Source organism: Carettochelys insculpta, chromosome 31 (assembly GCF_033958435.1).
Source record: "Carettochelys insculpta isolate YL-2023 chromosome 31, ASM3395843v1, whole genome shotgun sequence".
NCBI classification, from domain to species: Eukaryota; Metazoa; Chordata; order Testudines; family Carettochelyidae; genus Carettochelys; species Carettochelys insculpta.
The window spans coordinates 12954502-12976509 of NC_134167.1; the positions used below are offsets into that span (position 1 = coordinate 12954502).

The following is a 22008-nucleotide window of genomic DNA, read 5'->3' on the forward strand; positions in this document are numbered from 1 at the left end:
CTGGCGTCTCTCGGCTGTGGGTCGCAGCCAGGGGGCGGCACGCTGAGTGGGAGGGAGCCGCTCTTAGGGGGAGAGAGGGTGCCCCATCGGCCGACCCCAGGTGGGCTGGGAATGGCTCTGTCGCACCCCCGCTCCCTGACTCGCCTCCTGGAGCAGACGGCAGCCAGCATGTCCAGGCTGCGCCTGAGCTGGTGGGCGCTGCCTTGGGCGGCTCTCCCCTCCTCCAGGCAGGAGCGGGTTACAGCGCCTGACCCTCCCTCCTCTGGGAAGGGGAGGCCGGCCTCGGTCCCCCCCGCAGAGCGAGCCTGCCTCCAGCTGCCAGCTTTGCACTCCCGCGGCTGGCGAGGAGAGGGGACGCGTCCCGCCACCGCTGCTGGGCTCCGGGACAGATCCGCTCCCCGTCCCCCTGCGCACTGGGCTCCCACCAGCCAGCCGCAGCCCTGCCGAGCCCCCGGTGCGTTGGGGGGAGCCGGAGACCCCGGCGGGGGAGGAGTCGCTGAGCTCTCGGGCCCGGTTCCGGGCGGCAGGGATCCGGGACCCCCCGCTTTTGGATGTAGAGGTGCCACCTCCCGGGGGCGTCGTGGGGGCCCCGGACTTCAAAGCCGCCGCAGCCTCCTGCTCTGAATTAAGCCCAGCTGCGCGCAGCTGCATTCCTGGGCGCTGGCTCCGGCCCCCCTCGGCAGCGCATTCCACCGCCCGCGCGGCCATGGGGCGCTGCTGCCCGGCGCTGCTCGGCCTGCTGGTGGGGCTGCTGAGCTACAGCCCCGGGCAGCCCCAGACGGTGCTGACGGACGACGAGATCGAGGCGTTCCTGCGGGGCTTCCTGCGGGAGGTCAGCCCCGAGGGCGAGGAGGAGGCCGGGGAGCGGGAGCCCCCCGAGCCGCAAGGGAGGCTGCAGCCGGCGGGGCAGGACAGGGGAGCCGCCCCCCCCGCGGAGGCGGAAAAAGGTCAGTGTTAAAGAGCAGCCCCCCGCCCGCACCGCACCGCACCGCACCGCACCCCGGGTCTAATTCAGCTTGGCTGGCTTGGGGCCCGATCCTGCCCAGCTGGGGCCTCCTGTGGGCCTGATCCCTCCTTACCCAGCCACCCCCCAGCCCCGGGTCTAATTCAGCTTGGCTGGCTTGGGGCCCGATCCTGCCCAGCTGGGGCCTCCTGTGGGCCTGATCCCTCCTTACCCAGCCACCCCCCAGCCCCGGGTCTAATTCAGCTTGGCTGGCTTGGGGCCCGATCCTGCCCAGCTGGGGCCTCCTGTGGGCCTGATCCCTCCTTACCCAGCCACCCCCCAGCCCCGGGTCTAATTCAGCTTGGCTGGCTTGGGGCCCGATCCTGCCCAGCTGGGGCCTCCTGTGGGCCTGATCCCTCCTTACCCAGCCACCCCCCAGCCCCGGGTCTAATTCAGCTTGGCTGGCTTGGGGCCCGATCCTGCCCAGCTGGGGCCTCCTGTGGGCCTGATCCTTCCCTACCCAGACCCCTTGAGTCCAATTTTTCCTGGCTAGCTTAAGGCCCAATCCCGCGCAGCTGGGGCCTCGTCAGGGCCTGATCCTTCCGTACCCAGCCCCCTTGGGTCCAATTCTGTTTGGCTGCCTTAGGGCCCAATCCTGGCCTACTGGGGCTTCCTGAGGGCCTGATCCTTCCCTACTCACTGCCCCTGCCCTTGGGCCCAACTCTGCCTGGTCCTCTTGGGGCTCAGTCCTGCCCTTCCCACCCCCTCGTGGCCCCATCACCTACTCTGACTGGCAACCAGGGGCTCAGCAGGCCCTGGGCCTGGCGGCCTAGGCAGCAGTGATCTGGGGCCAGCGGAGGGCTGGGCTGGCTGTGGCGTGAGCTCGGGGTGAGGGGTCCCGCCGAAGGGCTGGTGCAGTGGGCGCTGCAGGGGCAGGATGGGAGGCTGGAGAAGGGAGCAGCCCGCACCCCCGTGCCGTGCCGTGCTGGGGCTCCCCAGACGGGCTAAGCTGCTCCTGGGTTAGGTCAGCACTGCCAGGGGGTGGAGACTGACCAAGAGGCCCAGGGACCTGCTGTAGCTGACGGGGGATCCTGGCCCTCCCAGGCAGACTGTGAGGGGCCGTGTGCCCCTGTGCCAGGGCTGGGGTTGGCGCCTGCCCGGAGCGGCACCCGATCACCTTTCTGCCAAGCAAGCTGGGCTGTTAGCGCCTGGGCAGCGTGCACAGTGTGCCAGAGCAGCCGCTGGTAGAGACTGTGCCCTGGGGCAGATCGCCCCCGACCCCAACAGAGCCCAGACGCACTCATCCCATCTGCCCAGCGACAAGGGGGGGATGTTGTCTAGGTCTCCCCCTCCATCCCCAGCCCAGCTTGCCGCCCTGTGCCCATGGCCCAGCCAAGGAGCAGGGCTGCTTGGGTCTGGCCCTGTGAGAGGGGGAGCTTGGGGGGCTGCCCCAGAGGCTGAGACCCCCCCAGCCCCACCACCTCCCAACCCTGCAGGCAAGGAGCAAGTGTTAGCTCAGAGGGTGAGGCTGGGGGCGCGGATGTCCTGGTGTACCCTTCGGACAGCTGCAGGTGGGGGGGCTGGGGACCGGTGGGGGGTTTCCCTGAACCAGGACTCCTCTGGGATCAGCTCACGGGGGCGGGGGGGGGACAGTCACGCGGTCAGAGCAGCGATCCCAGGCCAGGGTCCGAAACGTCCCTGTGGTGCTGATTCTAGGGGAGAGCCCAGGCCAGGAGGGGAGCAGGACACACACCCCAGCAAATCAGGTGCCCAGAAAGCCTGGGCTTGACACGGCTGGTTACTGCGTTGGGGGGAGGGGGTCCCTGTGTGTGCATGTGAGAGATGCACACGCCCATGGTTCCGTGCACACGCGTGTACAGCACACGTGCCCAGGGGGTGCCAGGCGTGCGTCAGCCATCGCCCTGCTGTGCAGCGTAGCCTCCCTAGCTGCTGGCAGGCGGTGCCGGTAGCCTGCCTCCGCCCCCACTCTGCCTGCGGCGTGGAGCTGTTGCAGGGGAGTTTTCACCAAACAGTCACCCCCACCCCTGAGATTTTTGATTCTGGAATGGGCGCTCCCACCCACCGCTGCACCGCCTCCTGCTCATGGGAGTTGTAGTTCAAGTGCCTCCTCCTCCCTTAGGCGGCTAGGGCCCCACCCCCTCTGGGTGGACTACATCTCCCATGATGCACCGCAGATTCCCTTTTTTGGGCGGGGCATGGAAGCCCATAGCTGCTGAGCATCATGAGTGCTGAAGTCCCGGCAGGGCGCCCAGCCCATGGAGGAGCAGAGGGGAGCGAGGCCACTGGCCTACAACAGGACTGCAGGTGGCAGACACTGGGGTCCCAGGAAACTGAGGCTTTTGAAAAACACAGCTTAGTGGGGAAGCCCATATTCCTGTGTGGTCCTGCTGGAAACATGCAGGCTGGTCCCTAGCTCTCTCCTCTCCCTCCCACGTCCTAAGGAGGCTGCCTCAGCCCTGGGTCCTTGGGGCCTTGGCCAGGGCTTTCCTCAGGCTGTGAGCCTGGGTCAGCTTCCCCGGCTGCCCAGCAACCACAGTGGGCTGGGAGAGCTTTGTTCTGCTGCCTGACACCTGCCAGGGCTGAGAGGCATCACTGAGGCTGGGGGAGAGCCCAGGGCTGCTGGCTGGTTGTTAGCAAATGCAGCAAAGGCTCCTGGCTTTAGACCCTAAGGGCCCACATTCAGTCCCAGCTGCTGCTGACTTGGGTCCCTTTGCTTTTCAGAGAGTAGTTATTAACGGTTCACAATCATGCTGGAAGGGCATAACCAGTGGGGTCCCGGGGGTGGGTGTGTGTGTTTTGGAACCGGTTCTGTTCAATAGCTAAATCGCTGATGGAGATATTGGCCAAGAGAATACGCTAGTAAGTCTGCAGGTGAGACCAAGCTGAGAGGGTTTGCACCTGCTTTGGAGGATCGGGTCAGAGTTCCAAATGAGCTGGAGAAATGGTCTGAGGCAAAGAGGATGACGTTTAATGAGGACAAATGCCAAGTGCTCCACTTAGGAAGGAACAGCCAGCTTCATGCATACAGAAAGGGGAGCGACTGTCCAGCAAGGAGCACTGTGGAAAGGGATCTAGGGGTTATAGTGGACCACGAGCTAAATATGAGTCAACCGTGTGATGCTGCTGCAGAAAAAGCAAACATGATCCTGGGCTGCATTAACAGGAGTGTGGTGAGCAAGACACAGGAAGTCATTCCTCCGCTCTGCTCTGCGCTGGTTAGGCCTCAGCTGGAGTGTTGTGGCCAGTTCTGGGCACCACATTTCCAGAGGGAAGTGGAGAAACTGGAGAAGGTCCAGAGAAGAGCAACAAGAATGCTGAAGGGGCGAGAGAATGTGAGCTGGGAGGGAAGGCGGACGGAACTGGGCTTGTGGAGAGAGCAGGCTGGGAGGGGACTTGAGAGGGTCTTACGCGGAGGGAGGGAAGTGATTTAGCACTGGAATAAATCGCCGAGGGAGGCTGTGGAATCTCCATCACTGGGGAGATTGAAGAAGAGCTTAGACAGACACCTATCGGGGATGGTCTAGGCAGTGCTTGGGCCTGCTGTGATTCTATAGCAGGGAGCTATGGGTCGGGTGTGTGGGTCAGGATTGAGGGGCATCAGCAGAGCCGTGGGGAAGGGGTAGCCGTGCGCTCTTCGTCCCCCGCCAGTGCTCCCAACGACCGGTCCCACAGCTGCTCGGCCCTTCCGGGCTTTGGAAGTGGACCACCTCTCCGTCCCGTCAGCTCTTCCAGGCCGAGGCGGCAGTGGGGGGTTTGGCTGCCCCAACGTTTCTCCGTTTGGCAGCTGCCCCTGCACAGCCTGGGCCCGGGTGGGCGGTCGGTCGGTCGCTCGGTTCTGCTCAGCCTGTGAGGCAGTGCCGGTCTCTCCAGGGCCCCACGCAGGCTGTGAAAGGCTCTTTGAGACAGTCCTGTGGGAGCCCCTAAGGGCCCTGAGTTAGGGCTGGGGCCTGAAGAGGTATCCTGCGCATTGCAGGGCATTGTTAACTCTGGAACCTAATGTTGGCCACATCCCCACTTTCCATGTGGATCATTTTGTGAGACGTTAACCATGGCTGCTGGTGTGTTGCAGGGAAGGAGGAAACCAAACGCCATCTGTGCCCCAAGTGGCGCTGCACTCTGGGGCTGAGGAGGAGGAAGGAGCTTTCTTTGTTGTATCTTCTGAACAAGGGGCTCCATCTTCCCTGTAGCCTGCCCTGTGCACGTCAGTTCAGCGGTGGGGGCCAGGGGAGTGTCACCCCCATCCCCCCGAGGTGCTGGGCAGAGAGCCGGAGCTCAGGGTGATGGGGAAATTCTCCTCGTCCCCCCAGGAGTGCAGACAAATCCCAGCCCAGGATCGGGCCCGCTCTTCTCACGCACCGGAGGCCGGGGGCCCACTGCTCAGAGCTTTGGAATGAGCCCACGGCTGCCACATTACTCAGCAGCCTCCTCTTCTTCCTGTCAGCCACTGAGTCATGGGGCCAGGCTTCCTCATCTGGCTGCGGCTCACCAGCGCCCTGGGCCTCAAGAGCTCCTGCTCCCTGGAGAGCCCTCTGCCTCTGGGCACCGGCACAGCCAGATATACACCTGCCCGCATGTGCCACTCGCCCCAGCGGTTCCCTGGTCCCCTCTCTCAGGCTTCTTTCTGGGGCCCATCATGGGGTCAGATCAGTGGGGCTGGAGCCAAGGCATTTCTTCCTCATCTCCCCCACCCTCCGGTTTTGGGGCTGGCTTTCTGAGTGTCCTGGGGAGAGGGGTCCCAGGCGGGCGTTGGCAGAAGCAGAACAGGTGAGCTGAAAGCAAACCTCAGACCGGTGGGATTTAGCTGGGGGCAGCTGATTGCCCTCACCCCACTGGAGGGCAGAAACAATTCTCAGGATCACAGTCTACAGGTGGGAGAAGGGAAGGTTCCCACCCCAGAGCCCCTTGCACAGGCAAAGAACCAGCTTCCAGTGGGCAGCGTCTTAGTTTGCAGACTGGATTTACCATCTGAATGACCGGTTGGATAGGGCTGATGTACAGCAGGGTCAGCACGGCTCACGCCAACCATTCCCAGCTGGTGAGCCAGGCTCCAAGCCGCGGGAGAGTTACAAACAGTAAATGCTGGGCCGGGGCTGCTTGCGTGTGAAAGTGGTGGAGAACGCGGGCGGGCTAGGGCATTGCGTGGGAAAAAGAGCCCCAGGGAACTGCCCGGACACAGAGACTGTGGACTGTGTTGCTGATAAGGCTGGGTGTTGTGGGGGTCAGAGATCCCCAGTGAGTATTATTTAATGCCCAGCTGAAAGGCAGGGTCCTGAGAGAGCACAGCTGGGTTCATATGTGAAGGCACAGTGACTCCTTGGAGCACGGGTGGGTGGCCCAGAGGCCATGGCCGATATAGGTGAGGGCAGGTGGCCCCAGAGACCCAGTGGGAAGAGGTCTTGGGCCCAGCTGGGGGTGCTGGATGGACAACAGCCTGATAGGAAGGGACTTGGGGTCCATCTTGGTGGCTGGGGCCAAGAGACCATCCTGGTGCTGACTCTTTTCTTTATGCAGGGACAACGGTGAAGGTTAAAGAGACGCCTAAGAAAGGGAAAAAGGAGAAGCAGCCCAAACCCACCAGGAAGCCCAAGGAGAAGTCATCCAAGGGCCCCAAGAAAGACAAGGAGAGACCCCCCAAACCCACCAGGAAGCCCAAGGAGAAGTCATCCAAGGGCCCCAAGAAAGACAAGGAGACACCCCCCAAACCCACCAGGAAGCCCAAGGAGAAGCATCCCAAAGCCACCAGGAAGCCCAAGGAGAAGTCCCCCAAAGCCACCAAGAAGCCGTCTGGAGGCAGGAGGCCCGAGGTGCTGCCCCCCACCCAGCCCTACGAGGAGGAGGAGAGGTACCGGCAGCCAGAGAGGCCACTGGTCCCGCCCCCAGCTGAAAAGGAGCATGGCCTGCCTGACCCTCCCAGAGTCGCCTCACCCTACGAGGAGGAGGCGGAGGAGCAGCGAGCCCGGATGCATGGGCAATGGGACAAAGGTAAGTGTTGCTGATTGGCCAATCGAGTCGCCAGTTACTCAGTGCATGGCACCCACCTGCCCTCGCTCTCCCCTGCCGTGCTTCATTCTCCGCTGCTCCCTAGAGCCCCCAACCCCAAGGCAACCCCCCCTTTTCCGGCACAAGAATGTCTCCAGTCCAGGAACAACGTGCTGCGCAGCCGCTCTGGGCAGCAGTGGCTGTGGGCTTCTCCCAGGGCCAGCGCCTGCTCTTTGCAGGCTCACTGCCTCAACATCATCATCTCTGTGCTTTGCAGCCTCCAGGTCCCTGGGCGTAGAAACAGGGCCGCAAGGGTCACTGTCTCTGGCTGCATGGGGGCTGGGGATCTCCACGAGGCAGAGGCAGCATTTTAAAATAGAAGAGAAGATTGGCAGCTCGGGAGATTCAGTGTGAGGTTCGAATGGACGCCGAGCTTGGCCATTTGATTGCAAACAATTGTTACCTCCATCGGTAATGAAACGTTTGCAATCAAATGGCCAAGCTCGGCGACCATTCGAACCTCAAAGAGGCAGCATTGCGAGGCTTGTGCTTCAAAGCTGGGTTGTGTGTCTTCTCTGGGGTGTGCTGGGTGCCACAGCGCTCCACGAAGGCAGACCGTCATCAGCCTGATCCCCTCGCCACAAAGCATCACCTCTACGTGATTCCTCTACGTCGTTCCTGCTGGGACGGTGAGGAGCTGAGGTGCCCAGTTTTATACAATGTCTTTCAATCAACAACGGGACACCTCGGGGTGTGAGTTAGGCTCATAGAACAAGAGAACTGGAAGGGGCCTCGAGATATTATCAGGTCCAGTCTCCTGCCTTCATGGAAGAACCAGGCACCGTCTAGACCATCCCTGATAGAAGTCTGTCTAACTTGCTCTTAAGTGTCCCCAGAGATGGAGATTCCACAACCTCCCCAGGCAATTTATTCCCGTGTTTGAGCACCCTGACAGGTAGGAATTTTTTCCTAATGTCCAACCTAAACCTCCCTTGCTGCAGTTTAACTCCGTTGCTCCTTGTCCTGTCCTCAGAGGCCAAGGAACAATTTTTCACTCTCCTCCTTGTAACATCCTTTTAGATACTTGGAAGCTGATATCACATTCCCTCTCAGCCTTCTCTTTTCTAACGAAACACGCCCAGGTCTTTCAATCTGCTCACGCCCAGGTCTTTCAATCTGTTCCTCTTGTCAACACAGGAACCAGAAGCCGTCAGGATCATCCGTCCTGGGGAGAGGGGCCCAGAGAGGTCCCCGAGCCGGGCCCTGGCCCCCCTCCCGCCTCTCCAGCCAGCCCAGACTGCCCCACTCCCCAGCCCAGTTCCAATTCAACCCACCAGGCCCCTCCTCCCGCCTTTGGCCTGTGTCCCGGGGAAGAAAGGGGTCACCTGGCTGCCTGGGTTACAAAGAGCCTGGAGCCCCATTGTCTGCGTGTGAGACATCCTCACACCCAAACTCCCCTCCCCGCCCTGCGCCGGTGCTGTGCCTGGGGAAACTGAGGCACCACTTGGAGGTACTGCAGGACAGTAGGAAACACATGCAACATTGAATACAATCCCACAATCCCCACTTCGTTGCAAGGGACAAAACGGATTGGTGGAAAGTCTGACTGCAGACATTCAAGCAAGCGATCTGGACTAGTGTAGACAGACAAGGTGGCTGAGGGAATGTCTTTTACTGGACCAGCCCTGGCTGGCAAGAGAGGCCACATCTGCCCATAGGGAAGAGCTCATCAGGCTGCCATTGCAGTTAGAGAAATCGGTCGGGAGTAACTGAGCAGCCTGGAAAGGAATTGTGACTGGTGGCTTACCACGGTCAGGATGGCGAAAGGGCTTTCTCCTCTGATTTATTCAGCCCAGCTGTGTTGATGGAATGGCTTCCAGACACAACTGAACCTTGGGGAAACAAATCACTTTCTCCTTTGTTTGCTCCACGCCTACATTTGATGCACAGCTACTTACGGGAGGTTCTCCAGAAGGTCCTCACCACATGCTCTCGTAACCAGTGGATTAGCTCAGTTATGCTGAGCCCCAGCAGCAGGTTCAGAGCTCGCGTCCAGGTAGCAAATGCAAACACTGTTCCAAACATCCACCAGTTACACTGCAGTAAGTCCTCACGTGTCTTAATCGTGTGGTTCTCCTGACCATCCTTGGCCTCCGTTCATGGATAGGCTTCTCTTGGGGAAATGCCTCGCACCAGCTAACATGGCAAATATGGCCTTTCTCCTGGGCCAGTGATGCTGATTGTCATGTGGTACCTGGCAGCCTTGAAATCCCACAGAGGGAGCTGGCCCTGTTTTCGTCTGCTCCAGTCACTCCAGTTGACTTTGGAGCTAATTCCAGAGTCCTGCTATCGCCAAATGCACAGGCCTGTCCTTGCAAAAGGTTGGCAGCGTCTGCTCACTGGCAGGGGCTTTATGGCTTTGGTGAAAGAGACCCTCAGCCAAGGGCTTGTTTTGGGCCAGAGTGTGTGAAGCTTTCTACAACTACAGGCATTTGGAAGCCAATGGAAATTAGGCACCTAAATCACTTGGAGCATCTGGGCCTTAACGCTGTGCGCTCTCAGCCCCGCTTTGGCAAACCGAGCCCAACGGTCTCAGTGCACATGGGTGTGTTGCGCTCGGTGCAACACCTGCCAGGGGAGCAAGTGGATGTTATTTGCAGTGTAAACTTTTCTGCAACTTTCCCTCTCCAAATCGCCTCCAATTCTTCACCCCAGACCTGGCAGCCGCGCTCGCCAGCGCCGGTTACGCTCTTTGTAAAGTCCACGTGCAAAGAAGAAATCCAAGTGGCCCTCTGGGCGTTGCTGGCGTGGTGCCCCAGGGTTCTCCGCCAGCCCCAGGCTGTCACCGGCCAGCTGACGAACACCCCCGGGCTCCTCCCTGGGAGACGGCGGTTCTGTCTTTTGCACGTCGCCTGCCTGCGCCCCGATCCATTGCAGGGCTTGTTTCTCCTGTGCTTGACCCAGCCGCACCACTGTGCATTTGGGAGACACGATCCAATGGCAGCTTGTAAGGTTTTTTAGCAGCTGGCTCCCTCGCGAACATACAGGGTTAAACCAGCCTCAGGCCATTGCTCCCTTGTGCAAACCACCGAGGACCTTACTGCCAAACTGGCACTGCTGCGGCCCAGCCGCCTCGCCGGGAATTGCTATTTGGTTCTATGTATAAAGCGGAAACGCTCCGCGGGGCCCAGTGGTTTGGCGGGAGGGGATGGCGGAGAATTTCCGCAACCTCAGCAAACATCTGCTGAGTAAGGGAAGCCGTGAGGATGGCGTCCCAGGTTTTGCAATGCAGCCTCCCTTCCCTGCAATGAAACCACGAGTTAAGTCACCATGGCTTGGGCTGTGAGCTCTCCCCCAGCCACAGAGCTGGCATGGCCTCTGCTCCATGCAGCCACAGCGCTGCACGTGGGCCGTGCAGTGGCTAGCTGGGCAGTGCACGGCAGGGGCAGTGCATGGGCTGTGCAGTGGCTAGCAGGGCAGTGCACGGCAGGGGCAGTGCATGGGCTGTGCAGTGGCTAGCTGGCAGTGCATGGCAGGGGCAGTGCGTGGGCTGTGCAGTGGCTAGCTGGGCAGTGCACGGCAGGGGCAGTGCATTGGCTGTGCAGTGGCTAGCGGGGCAGTGCATGGCAGGGGCAGTGCATTGGCCGTGCAGTGGCTAGGTGGGCAGTGCACGGCGGGGCAGTGTATGGGCTGTGCAGTGGCTAGCAGGGCAGTGCACGGCAGGGGCAGTGCGTGGGCTGTGCAGTGGCTAGCTGGGCAGTGCACAGCAGGGGCAGTGCGGGGGCTGTGCGGTGGCTAGCTGGGCAGTGCACGGCAGGGGCAGTGCGGGGGCTGTGCATTGGCTAGCTGGGCAGTGCACGGCGGGGGCTGGGCAGTGGCTAGCTGGGCAGTGCACGGCAGGGGCAGTGCGGGGGCTGTGCAGTGGCTAGCTGGGCAGTGCACGGTGGGGCAGTGTATGGGCTGTGCAGTGGCTAGCTGGGCAGTGCACGATGGGGCAGTGTATGGGCTGTGCAGTGGCTAGCTGGGCAGTGCATGATGGGGCAGTGTATGGGCTGTGCAGTGGCTAGCTGGGCAGTGCACGGTGGGGCAGTGTATGGGCTGTGCAGTGGCTAGCTGGGCAGTGCACAGTGGGGCAGTGTATGGGCTGTGCAGTGGCTAGCTGGGCAGTGCACGGCGGGGGTTGTGCAGTGGCTAGCTGGGCAGTGCATGGTGGGGCAGTGTATGGGCTGTGCAGTGGCTAGCTGGGCAGTGCACGGCAGGGGCAGTGCATGGGCTGTGCAGTGGCTAGCTGGGCAGTGCACGGTGGGGCAGTGTATGGGCTGTGCAGTGGCTAGCTGGGCAGTGCACGGCGGGGGTTGTGCAGTGGCTAGCTGGGCAGTGCACGGTGGGGCAGTGTATGGGCTGTGCAGTGGCTAGCTGGGCAGTGCACGATGGGGCAGTGTATGGGCTGTGCAGTGGCTAGCTGGGCAGTGCACGATGGGGCAGTGTATGGGCTGTGCAGTGGCTAGCTGGGCAGTGCACGGTGGGGCAGTGTATGGGCTGTGCAGTGGCTAGCTGGGCAGTGCACAGTGGGGCAGTGTATGGGCTGTGCAGTGGCTAGCTGGGCAGTGCACGGCGGGGGTTGTGCAGTGGCTAGCTGGGCAGTGCATGGTGGGGCAGTGTATGGGCTGTGCAGTGGCTAGCTGGGCAGTGCACGGCAGGGGCAGTGCATGGGCTGTGCAGTGGCTAGCTGGGCAGTGCACGGTGGGGCAGTGTATGGGCTGTGCAGTGGCTAGCTGGGCAGTGCACGGCGGGGGTTGTGCAGTGGCTAGCTGGGCAGTGCACGGTGGGGCAGTGTATGGGCTGTGCAGTGGCTAGCTGGGCAGTGCCCGGCAGAGGCCCTGGTGCAGTGGGAAGGTGTTGAGCCCCGAGGACCCCTCCCTGCTAACAGGTTTTGTTCCTAGATGAGCTGCCGGCGTCCCCAACGGAGCCGTGGGAGCCTAGCCAGGAGGACTGGAGACCAGCGCCTGACCCTGGTGAGTGCCTGCCAGCTGCCCCACACCCTGAGCCCTTCCCAGCGCCCTCCTGCGTTGCCTCGGGGAGGGGGGTCGAATCTCCAGGACCCCCAGGCCGGTGTGGAGGAGTCCATGGTCCCTCCCTCGGGCCCCGGCGCAGTCAGAGGGGGCAGAGGCTGAGCTAGGGCCATCCCGCCATAGAGATGACCGCACTGCCACTGCTCAGCTCCGGCCTGATGCAGCACAGCCCCCGCCATGCGCCAGGCCCAGGGCCCTGGTGGTGCACGCACCTTGGCGCGTGAGCAAAATTCATTCCACCCCCGACGGAAACCACACTTGTCTCTCTCCCCGCAGCACTGACGGAGCAGCCCGAACCGCCCACTCTGGACTACAACGAGCAGATCGAACGGGAAGATTACGAGGACTGTACGGGGTTCTGCTGCTGCTGCCCCATGGCCCCTCTGCCCAGACCCTCGCCCCCCTGGTGGGGGCCGCTCCCCAGGGATAACCCCCTCCCACACCAAGGGGCAGGGGCCTGCCCCGGGCTCCCACTTCTCCCTCTGGGACCACGACCCCTGCGTCACTGCGGCTGCAGTGAGGGGCCCAGCCTGAGCTGGGGGCTGGGCAGAGCCTGTGTGACAGCTCTTAAACCCCCGGCCCCCTCAGTGCAAGGCCTGGGGGGGCCTGACCAGGGCCTGTGGAGTGGCTGAGCCCCCCGGGGCCGTCCCACGGTAGGGAGGCCAGGACTGCCCCGCCCAGCCCTGCCCCGGCAGAAGCCCCCTGCTTACAGCCCCCGGCAGCGGGACTGACGAATCTACGTCCCCCCAGTCGAATACATCCGGCGGCAGCAGAAGCCCAAGAAGCCGCTGAGCCGGAAGAGACCCGAGGGGCCGGCGCTGGAGGTGGAGGAAAGGCCGAGTACGTGTCCTCGGGCCCTGATCTGCCCCCGCGGGGGGGCCGAGGCTGGGGGGGGTAGGGGGTTAAGAAAAGCCCCTCAGTGAGCCGCCGGCGGCTGGGCCCCAGGCTGCCGTGTGCCCCAGCACCGAACGGGTCGGTCAGGGAGTGGGGAGGGAAGGACGTCCCTTTTTAACAAACGACGCAGAATTCACGTCCGCCGCAGGTTACTCCCCTCCCCGCAGAATAACGGGGAGGCGCTGCAGTTCCACGCTCTGCCCCCAGGGCGGCTGTGGGGCAGGGAGGGGGCACCTGGGCCTTACGCCCCCACTTCTACGGAGGGCCCAGTGCCCTGAGTCGTGCGCCTGTGCGAACAGCACCTCCTGGTGCCCAGGTGCCAGGGCCCTTGCACTGCAGGGCGAGCTGGGGGGGTGCCCTGGGGGTGCCGTGCCCAGGCCCAGCTCGAGGCTGCCCCATCCCTTAGCCACACATCAGTGACCCACACGCCCAAGGGCCAAGGGCCTGCTCAGAGCGAGGGGCTGTTCTGCCCCCTGGAAGGCTGCCGGGGGGCCAATGGGGCAGCCCCACCAGGGGCAGTAGCACGTGGCAGGGTCTGGCGCATGGGGGAGGGACCTGCTGTCCAAGAATTCGCCCCAGAGCCCCTCAGGCTCCAGGCCTGGTGCCCCGTGTGGGGCAAAGACGAGAGGCCCCCGCAGGGAGGGTCTTTCTGCCCAGCCCTGGCAGCTTCCCTGGGCACCTGCCTGTGCCCACCTGCCCCGGGCTGACGCCGCACCCCCCCCCAGCTCCTGCAGAGCCACCGGTGCAGCCGCCCACCCTGCCCGCCGGGAGCGACTACGACGAGGAGCGGCCGCTGCCACCCCTGCCCGACTATGACGACGGTGCGTCGGGCACTGGGGGACAGACACCCAGCCCCACCCTCCTGCCTCAGCGGCCCCCCATGGCCCCCAGCCTCCTGCCCCAGCCCTCTCCCCGCAGCCCCCTGCCCCCCACAGCCCCCTGCCTTCTGCCCCAGCCCCCTCCCTGCAGCCTCCTGCCTTCTGCCCCAGCCCCCTGCCTCCTGCCCCAGCCCCCCTCCCCACAGCCCCCTGCCTCCTGCTCCCCTGCAGCCCCCTGTCCCAGCCCCCTCCCTTGTGTGCTCACCCCCACTCCCCTCTGCGCTCCGTGTTGGCACACCCCGGGCTGCTGGCCCCCAGCCGGCCCCTCAGCGCCCCATTCTCTCCCGCAGTGGAGTACGGTTTGCCCCTGCCCAAGAAGCTCCCCAGCAAGGAGGGCGAGGACGAGATGGAGACGGACGAGAAGCGACTCAAACCAGGTAAGGGGAGTGCTGCCCCCGATGGGCTGGGCTGGGCACAGCGGGGAGGGGCCAGGCAAATTGTGGGAGTGGCTAGACACATGGGGTGGGGCCAAGTTAATTGTGGGCGGGGCCAGGCACATGGGGTGGGGCCAGATATGCTGATCACACCCTCCCCAGTAGACCCAACTCCTGGCCACACGGGCTTCCTTTGTCCTGCTGGCCACAGCAGCTGGCTGCCCCCGCCTGCTGCGAGGGACTCCCCAGGGACACTGCGGTCAGGCTGCTGGGGCAGAAGGGACCCCCGCTGCCTAGTCCAACCCCCCCCCCCCGGGGCGCCTTGGCCTTGATCTGCCCCTCTGCCCCTCACCCCCAAGCAGGGAAGCCCAAGAAAGGCGGCAGCAGCAAGGAGGAGGAGGAGGTGGACGCGGACGTGGACAAGTGGACGGAGGAGAAGACCAAGGAGAGAAGAGGTGGGTGCGAAGCCACCTCCCTGACCGACGTCCGCTAGGGTGTGCGGCTGTACCAGCACCCCTGGAGGGGCCGGGCCCCAGGGCGACGCGCCCACAGTCCTGCAGGGGCTGGACCCCGGCGTGGCGAGCTGAGCTGAGCTGAGCTGAGCTGGCAGGTGGCTGCCACGGTGCTGCCTGGGATGTGCCACGGAAGGAGGGTTGTACAAGCCCCCCCCGCCCACTGGCCCCGGGCAGCGCCCTTCTTCCTGCCCCCCACCCGTGCTCACTGGCCAGGCCCAGCCCCCCGCCCCAGTCCCGGCCCCTGTCAGCTACGCAGGGGTGCAGAGCAGTGGCCCTGCCCCCGGTTCTCCATGCCCTGGCCTGGCACGGCTGAGGCTGCCCAGCCCCAGCCTCCCCTGCTAATCCTCTGCCCGCTGCAGGGAAGCCCAAGAAGCCGGGCGGGAAGAAGTGGGAGCCGGACGAGGACGACTGGACACCCCCGGAGGAGAAAACCAGTGAGTGAGGGCAGGAGGAGGAGGGAAGCTGGCTGGCTTGGTGCCCACCCTGGGCATGAGACCCCGACGGGCACCAGCTGCTGGGGCAGAGCAGGGAGTGCCCCAGCCCCCCCAGTGGGCACTCGGGTTGCTTTGGGCATGGGCAGCTGGGTGTGCTGGGGTGGCCCTGAGCCAGGGGCCCGGCAGGGAGCTGGGTAGCAAGGGTGGCTCTGGCCTGCCCATTCCCACCATGGCTGCCCCCTGCCTTGCAGAGTGCCCCCCCATCGGGATGGAGTCCCACCGCATAGAGGACGACCAGATCCTGGCCTCCTCCATGCTGCGGCACGGCCTGGGTGCCCAGCGTGGACGGCTCAACATGCAGGTAGGAGCGTCCCCCCCCCCGTCCCCTGGCCTCCCCACTGGCCCTGGGCCTCCAGGCATCCCTGCCCTCTGCCTCTGCCCCCAGGCCGGCTCCAACGAGGACGACTTGTACGACGGTGCCTGGTGCGCGGAAGATGACAGCCGGGCCCACTGGATTGAGGTGGACACGCGGAGAACCACGAAATTCACGGGGGTCATCACACAGGGCCGGGACTCCCAGATCCAGTATGTGGGGGTCGGACCCGGTGGGGGGTCCCACATCCAGTACCTGGGGCTGGACCTGGGGGTGGGGGGGCCCAGATTCAGTACCTGGGGCTCGGACCCGGGTGGGGGGGTCCCAGATTCAGTACCTGGGGCTAGACCCAGGGAGGGGGGGGTCCCAGATCCAGTACGTGGGGATCGGACCCAGGGGAGACCCAGATTCAGTACTGGGGGGTTGGGCCCAGGGGTTCCATGTGTTTGCCAGGGGGCTGGCCCCTGGCCGTGCTTGGTGCTGGGGGAGGACTAGCCTCCTGTCCCTGGGCTGGGGGGCTGGGATTCCACCACATTTCAGGCTGTGGCTGGCCTGAGGCTGAGAGCCTGGCACCTCCCTCCGTCCCACGGAAGCCGCCGGGGGGACTCCCTCCCCCCCAGGCGCTAAGTCCCCCCGCTTGTCTCCCCAGCGATGATTTCGTCACCGCCTTCTACGTGGCCTTCAGCAATGACAGCCAGGCCTGGGTGATGTACTCCAACGGCTACGAGGAGATGGTACGTCCCCTGCGCCGGGCCTGGCGTTCCAGAGCGGGGTGAGGGCTGGGGAGCCCCAGCCGAGCATGGGGAGGGGCTGGCCCTGTGCCTGCCCCCCAGGGCCCTGAGCCCTGGCTGATGCTCTCGGCATCCCCACAGCTCTTCCACGGCAATGTGGACAAGGACACGCCGGTGCTGACGGAGTTCCCAGAGCCCGTGGTGGCGCGTTTCATCCGTGTGTACCCGCAGACCTGGAACGGGAGCCTGTGCATGCGGCTGGAGGTGCTGGGCTGCCCCCTCTCCAGTAAGCGCCCGCGCGGTGGGACGGCTGGGGCCGGCCAGGGCTGCGAGCCGGGCGTGAGCAGGCTGGGTCAGGGCTGCAGTGCCCAGCTCGCCACGGGGTGCTGGGCCCCAGGAGTTGCCCTGCCCCCCTAGCATCCCAGAGCATCAGGGGCTGGTCCCATGCCCCCGCCAGAGCCCTGGGCGGTGCCAGCGTCTGCCCACGCTGCTGCCCCACAGAACAGGCCTGTCCTGTCCCTGCACAGCCCCGCCAGGGCCCTGCCTCGGGGTCCGTGCCGGCCGAGCTCGCTCCCAGGCTGTGGGGCAGGGGCGCACGGCCAACCAACTCCTCTGCCCCTTCCCCAGCCTTCAGCAGCTACTACAGCCAGCAGAATGAGGTGACCTCCACTGACAACCTGGACTTCCGCCACCACAGCTACAAGGACATGCGCCAGGTGCGTGCGACCGACCCTGGGACCGGGAGAGGTGGGGGATGCGTTCAGCCCCCTGCCCCAGCCCTGCAGGGGATATCCCCGGCGGAGCCAGTCAGAGCATGGTGCCCTGGCATTGGGGCTGCCCAGTGCCGGCCCAGCAGGGCAGCACCCGGCTGCTGGGGAGCTGGCAAGGGGCTGGCGCTGCCCCCTGGGGCTGGTCGGTGCTTTCCCGGCCGTCTGCCCTGTGAGGGCAGGAGCTGCAGCCAGCAGCACTTCCAAGGGATCCCCCCAGCCCTGCCATCTGCCCTGCCAGGGCCTGGGTCCCCCATTCGGCTGGGTGCTGCAGGGCCCCAGACGCTCCCGGGGGTTCGGTGTATCGGGCTAACAGTGACTGCGGCATCACCAGCTCCATGCCCGCCCCAGCTCGGCTCGCAGCCTGGAGCTGCCCGGCGCCAGCCGCTGCCAGGAGTGCCTTGGGGTGCCTGCCAGCGCCCTGTTCGCTGGCCTTTACCCCCTCATGCCGGAGACACTCAGCCCCCGCCCCGGGCTCCGCACTGCAGCCTGGGCGCCCCGCCAGGGGCCCCTCCATGGGGCCGGCAGCCCAGGCCCCTCCAGCGCCCGCCTGCTCCCCACAGCTCATGAAGGTGGTGAATGAAGAGTGCCCCAGCATCACGCGCATCTACAACATTGGCAAGAGCTCCCGGGGCCTGAAGATCTACGCCATGGAGATCTCGGACAAGCCGGGGGAGCACGAGCTGGGTGAGGGGGCTGGGGCCAGGCTTGCGGGGATGACTGACCAGGCTTGTGCCACGGCGGGGAGGCTGCCCCAGGCTGGGGGTGGGGGGTGGATCCCGCTCGGCGCCCCTCTCCGTGGCGGGGGGCAGCGCCCTGACCCCCTCCCCCTCTCCGCCCAGGGGAGCCCGAGTTCCGCTACACGGCCGGGCTGCACGGCAACGAAGTGGTGGGCCGAGAGCTGCTGCTGCTGCTGCTGCAGTTCCTGTGCAAGGAGTACCAGGATGGAAACCCCCGCGTGCGCAGCCTGGTGACCGAGACCCGCATCCACCTGGTGCCCTCTCTCAACCCCGACGGCTACGAGATCGCCAGCCAGGCGGTGAGAGCCCGGGGCGGTGCCGGCCGGAGGGGCGGGCTGTGCCGGCCCCCAGGGGCCTGGTGCTGAGCCGAGCGGCCCCTTCCCCCCCCGCAGGGCTCCGAGCTGGGCAACTGGGCGCTGGGCCACTGGACGGAGGAAGGCTACGACCTCTTCGAGAACTTCCCCGACCTGGCCAGCGTGCTGTGGGCGGCCGAGGAGCGGAAGTGGGTCCCGCACCGGGTCCCCAACCACCACATCCCCATCCCGGAGCACTACCTGGCCGAGGATGCCCACGTGAGTGTCCGCGGGGGAAGTGCTGGAGCTTCGGGTAGCCTGGCACACATGCGACCAGCAGCATGGGATGGCTGGGAACCTGCCAGCCCCCGCACTGGCAGCCGGGCTGGCGAGGGAGGAGCGGGCCCAGCGGCAGGCTGGAAGGGGCAGCAGGGGGAATGGCAGGGCCTCGGGCGCCCACATGCCCCGGCTCTGCCCCACTCCCGTAGGTGGCTGTGGAGGTCCGTGCCATCCTCGCCTGGATGGAGAAGACCCCCTTCGTGCTGGGAGCCAACTTCCACGGGGGGGAGAAGCTGGTCTCGTACCCCTACGACACGGCGCGGCCGCCCCGTGAGGGCGAGGGGGCGGCGTTCATGGCTCGGGGCCCAGACGACTACGAGGACGAGAACCTGGAAGCGCAGGAGACCCCAGACCACGCCATCTTCCGCTGGCTGGCCATTTCCTACGCCTCGGCCCACCTCTCCATGACCGAGACCTTCCGCGGGGGCTGCCACACCCAGGACATGACCAACGGCATGGGCATTGTCAGTGGTGCCAAGTGGCACCCCCGAGTCGGCAGTGAGTGGGGCTGGGGGGGGGGCGGGCTGCACCCCATGCTGTTAGGCAGAGATGCCGGAGCTAGGAGACCAGGCTCCCCCGGGCCTGTCTTTGGGGAAAACGCCAACCTAGCCCCCCTCAGTCCCTTCCTACTGACTCCTCCGCAGGTGACCTGCCCTGCTACCGTCACCCCTCCACAAAACAAGCAGTCCTGGGGCACCTGAAGGACTAGCAACGTGATTTATTAGGTCGTGAGCTCCTGTGGGCCAGAGCCACCTCTCCAGCTCCGGAGTCCAACAGATAACGGAAAGAAAACGAATTAGAAAACACCTGACCCAGCAGCTACATGGGAGGGAGGAAGTGGGGTATTAAAAACCTGCAGGTGTCTCTTACGTGCTCTGCCCGAGGTCCCGGTGAACATGGAAGGTGCGGAAATTGGCCTTGTAAGGCGGGAGGTAATGGAGATCCCTCGAGGGGTATCAGCTTGTCCCCAAAGCAGAAAGTCCCGCAGCTCAGCCAGATGGTGTTCCCGCTGGCTTGGTGTCCCTCTTCCTGGGGAACGGCAGCATAAAGCGCGTCCGCATCTGTGGGGGGGCCAGGGTGGCACTTGCAGGGTGTGCTGGGGTCTCCTTGGGAAGTCGGTGTGGGTCAGCGATAGCTGGGAGTGCTGGTAGTATGGGGGTGAGGAGGGAGTCCACATGGCAGGATAGACTGGGCGTGAAGGTGCCCGAACCTGACATGATGGGTGTCCAGGTTTATGGCTCCTGGGTAGCAGATCGCATACGCCTGGCCGGGGCTGTGAAGGTGGCTGTGACTGTTGGCCCCAGTAGAGTTTCTTTAGCAGCTGGCGGTTTCTTTTGGAATCGCTGAGTGGGCTGGGAGGCCGGAGGCCAGTAAAACGCAGTGTTGGCGAACTGGCCAGCTGTCCCACAGCCGGATGTCTTCACGACTGCCGCTCCCCCTTCGGCAGCGGGTTGGATGAGAACGGCCGAGCTGCTCCTCTGGGCCAGATCCCCTCCAGACGTTCGCAGGAGCTTTGTTCTCCAGGGGCCGCCCAGCGGTGCCTGTCCCACCACCTGGAGCTTCCTGGGTGGGGCTGTCAGCCGCCATTCCTCCCTGCCCACCCACCCCGTCAGCCTGCATCCCCGGGGCCAGCAGTGCCCTCGGCATAGGCTGCATGGACCCACCCTACCCCCGGTGGGGCCCTCCTTGGGCCATGCTGCCGGCCCCAGGGGCCCAGCCGGCCATGGGCAAGCTCCAGCCCAGCTCAGGCTGTGCCCTTCCCCAGCCCCCACTGACAGCCTGTCCCTGCTCTGCCTGCCAGGCCTGAACGACTTCAGCTACCTGCACACCAACTGCCTGGAGCTCTCCGTCTACCTGGGCTGCGACAAGTTCCCCCACGCCAGCGAGCTGCAGCAGGAGTGGGAGAACAACAAGGAGTCCCTGCTCACCTTCATGGAGCAGGTGGGCCAGGTGGAAGGGAAGCTGCGGGGGGGGGCGCCGCTGCAGGCGGGCCGGGGCTAATGGCCTTTCTCGGGCAGGTGCATCGGGGCATCAAGGGGGTGGTGACGGACCAGCAGGGGGACCCCATCGCCAACGCCACCATCGCCGTGGGAGGCATCAACCACAACGTGAAAACAGGTACGGGCACCCGCCTGGGCGGCCAGCGGCCCCAGCCCCTGCGCTGTTCTCCCCCCCCGGCACCCGGCCCCCTGCGCTGGCTGCTGTTCCTCCCCTGCCCCCACACACGGGCACCCAGCCGCCGCCTCCAGTCCTGTGCCAGGAGCTGTCCCCGCTCCCCGGCAGTGCAGCAGAGCCTGCAAGCAGCTTGTAGCCGTGCAGCCGTTCCCGAGCTGGGCAGCCCCCAGCCAGCAGCCAAGGCTAGGGGTGCCCAGCCCCCATAGCCCAGCACAGGGGCTGTTCCCTCCCCCACTCCCCCCCCCAGGCACCCACCCTGTGCCCTCCCCTGTCCTAAGCCCACAGCAGAACCTGCAGGCACCTGGCAGCAGCTGTGTCCGTCAAAGCTGGGCAGCCCCAGTCCAGCAGCCCAGGCCTGGCCCCCGGCACGGCTCTGCGAGGCCAGGGGGAAGCAGGGGCAGCCAGGCTCAAACTGCATCCAGCAGGACGTCTGGCTAACCCTGCCGCGCTGCTCACCCCGTCCCTCGCGCCGTTGCAGCCAGCGGCGGGGACTACTGGCGCATCCTGAACCCGGGCGAGTACCGCGTGGTGGCGCGGGCCGAGGGCTACAACCCCAGCGTCAAGACTTGCAGCGTGCTCTACGATATCGGCGCCACCCAGTGCAACTTCATCCTGGCGCGCTCCAACTGGAAACGCATCCGGGAGATCATGGCCTTGAACGGCAAACGGCCCATCCTGCGCACCCCCCAGGGCCGGCCCCTCACCCCCCGCGAGCGCATGCGCCTCCGCATGAGGATGCGCCAGCGCCTGCGGCTCCGCCAACAGATGCGCCAGCGCCAGCTCAACGCCACCACCACCAGTGCCCCGCCCACGCTGGCCCCCTCCACTGCCCTCCCCTTCACCTTCAGCAGCACCACCTTCGCCCCCTGGAGTCAGCCGCCGCCCACCGCCGCCACCTGGGAGACAGAGACCTACACTGAGCTGGAGACGGTGACGGAGATGGTGACGGAGCTGGAGACAGAGGCCGGGGCGTGGGAGGTGGGCACAGGGACGCTGCAGCCCCTGACCACGGCTGAGACCTACACCGTGAACTTTGGCGATTAGGCCAGATGCTAGCACCCGGTGGCCGGCTCCCCGGCCGCTGTTCCCTCAGCTGCAGGCAGACCCCCGCGGCTCGGGCAGCCATCCAGCTCTAGCTCCCACCAGCCTCCTGCTTCCATTCCAGGCTCTCACCATGCTGCTTGCTAGGAGTATAGGGGGATGCAGCTGCCGAGCAGGGGCTGGGCATGGGGGCACTGTCCCCCGCCCGGGCAGGAAGAAGTGGGGTCCCTTTGAGACCAGCAGCTGGCCAGGCTCAGGGAGCAAGGGAGGGAGGATGGGGGACCTGGCCCTGCACTGCGCAGCAGGGGGAGCTGGGACCCTGTCCGGGGCAGGACCCAGGAGGCCGGGGCAGCGCAGCCCCACGGGCAGCTGGGTCCCTCCATGCGGTTCCTGTTATACGAATAAATCCAGCTATGTTGGTAAAGGTGCCAGCTTGACC

At 65.0% G+C, this 22008-nt stretch overlaps 1 protein-coding gene across 2 annotated transcripts; it reads left to right on the plus strand.

Annotated features, from left to right (window-relative positions):
• The first annotated feature begins 244 nt into the window (after positions 1-244).
• On the plus strand, positions 245-21991 carry AEBP1 (AE binding protein 1). 2 transcript variants are annotated; one of them, XM_074981770.1, is made up of 21 exons: positions 245-947; positions 6476-6946; positions 11887-11958; positions 12292-12363; positions 12766-12855; positions 13635-13730; positions 14078-14164; positions 14521-14616; positions 15036-15110; positions 15362-15471; positions 15556-15695; positions 16133-16217; positions 16356-16500; positions 16842-16930; positions 17545-17668; positions 17824-18020; positions 18114-18293; positions 18503-18851; positions 20155-20294; positions 20372-20471; positions 21007-21991. In XM_074981770.1, exons 1-21 carry the CDS (start codon positions 707-709, stop codon positions 21570-21572), a joined length of 3525 nt encoding a protein of 1174 aa, XP_074837871.1. In that variant the 5' UTR covers positions 245-706; the 3' UTR covers positions 21573-21991. The 2 variants fall into 2 exon arrangements, with proteins under 2 accessions (XP_074837871.1, XP_074837872.1); XM_074981771.1 differs by having other exon boundaries at positions 14524-14616.
• The last annotated feature ends 17 nt before the right edge of the window (positions 21992-22008 follow it).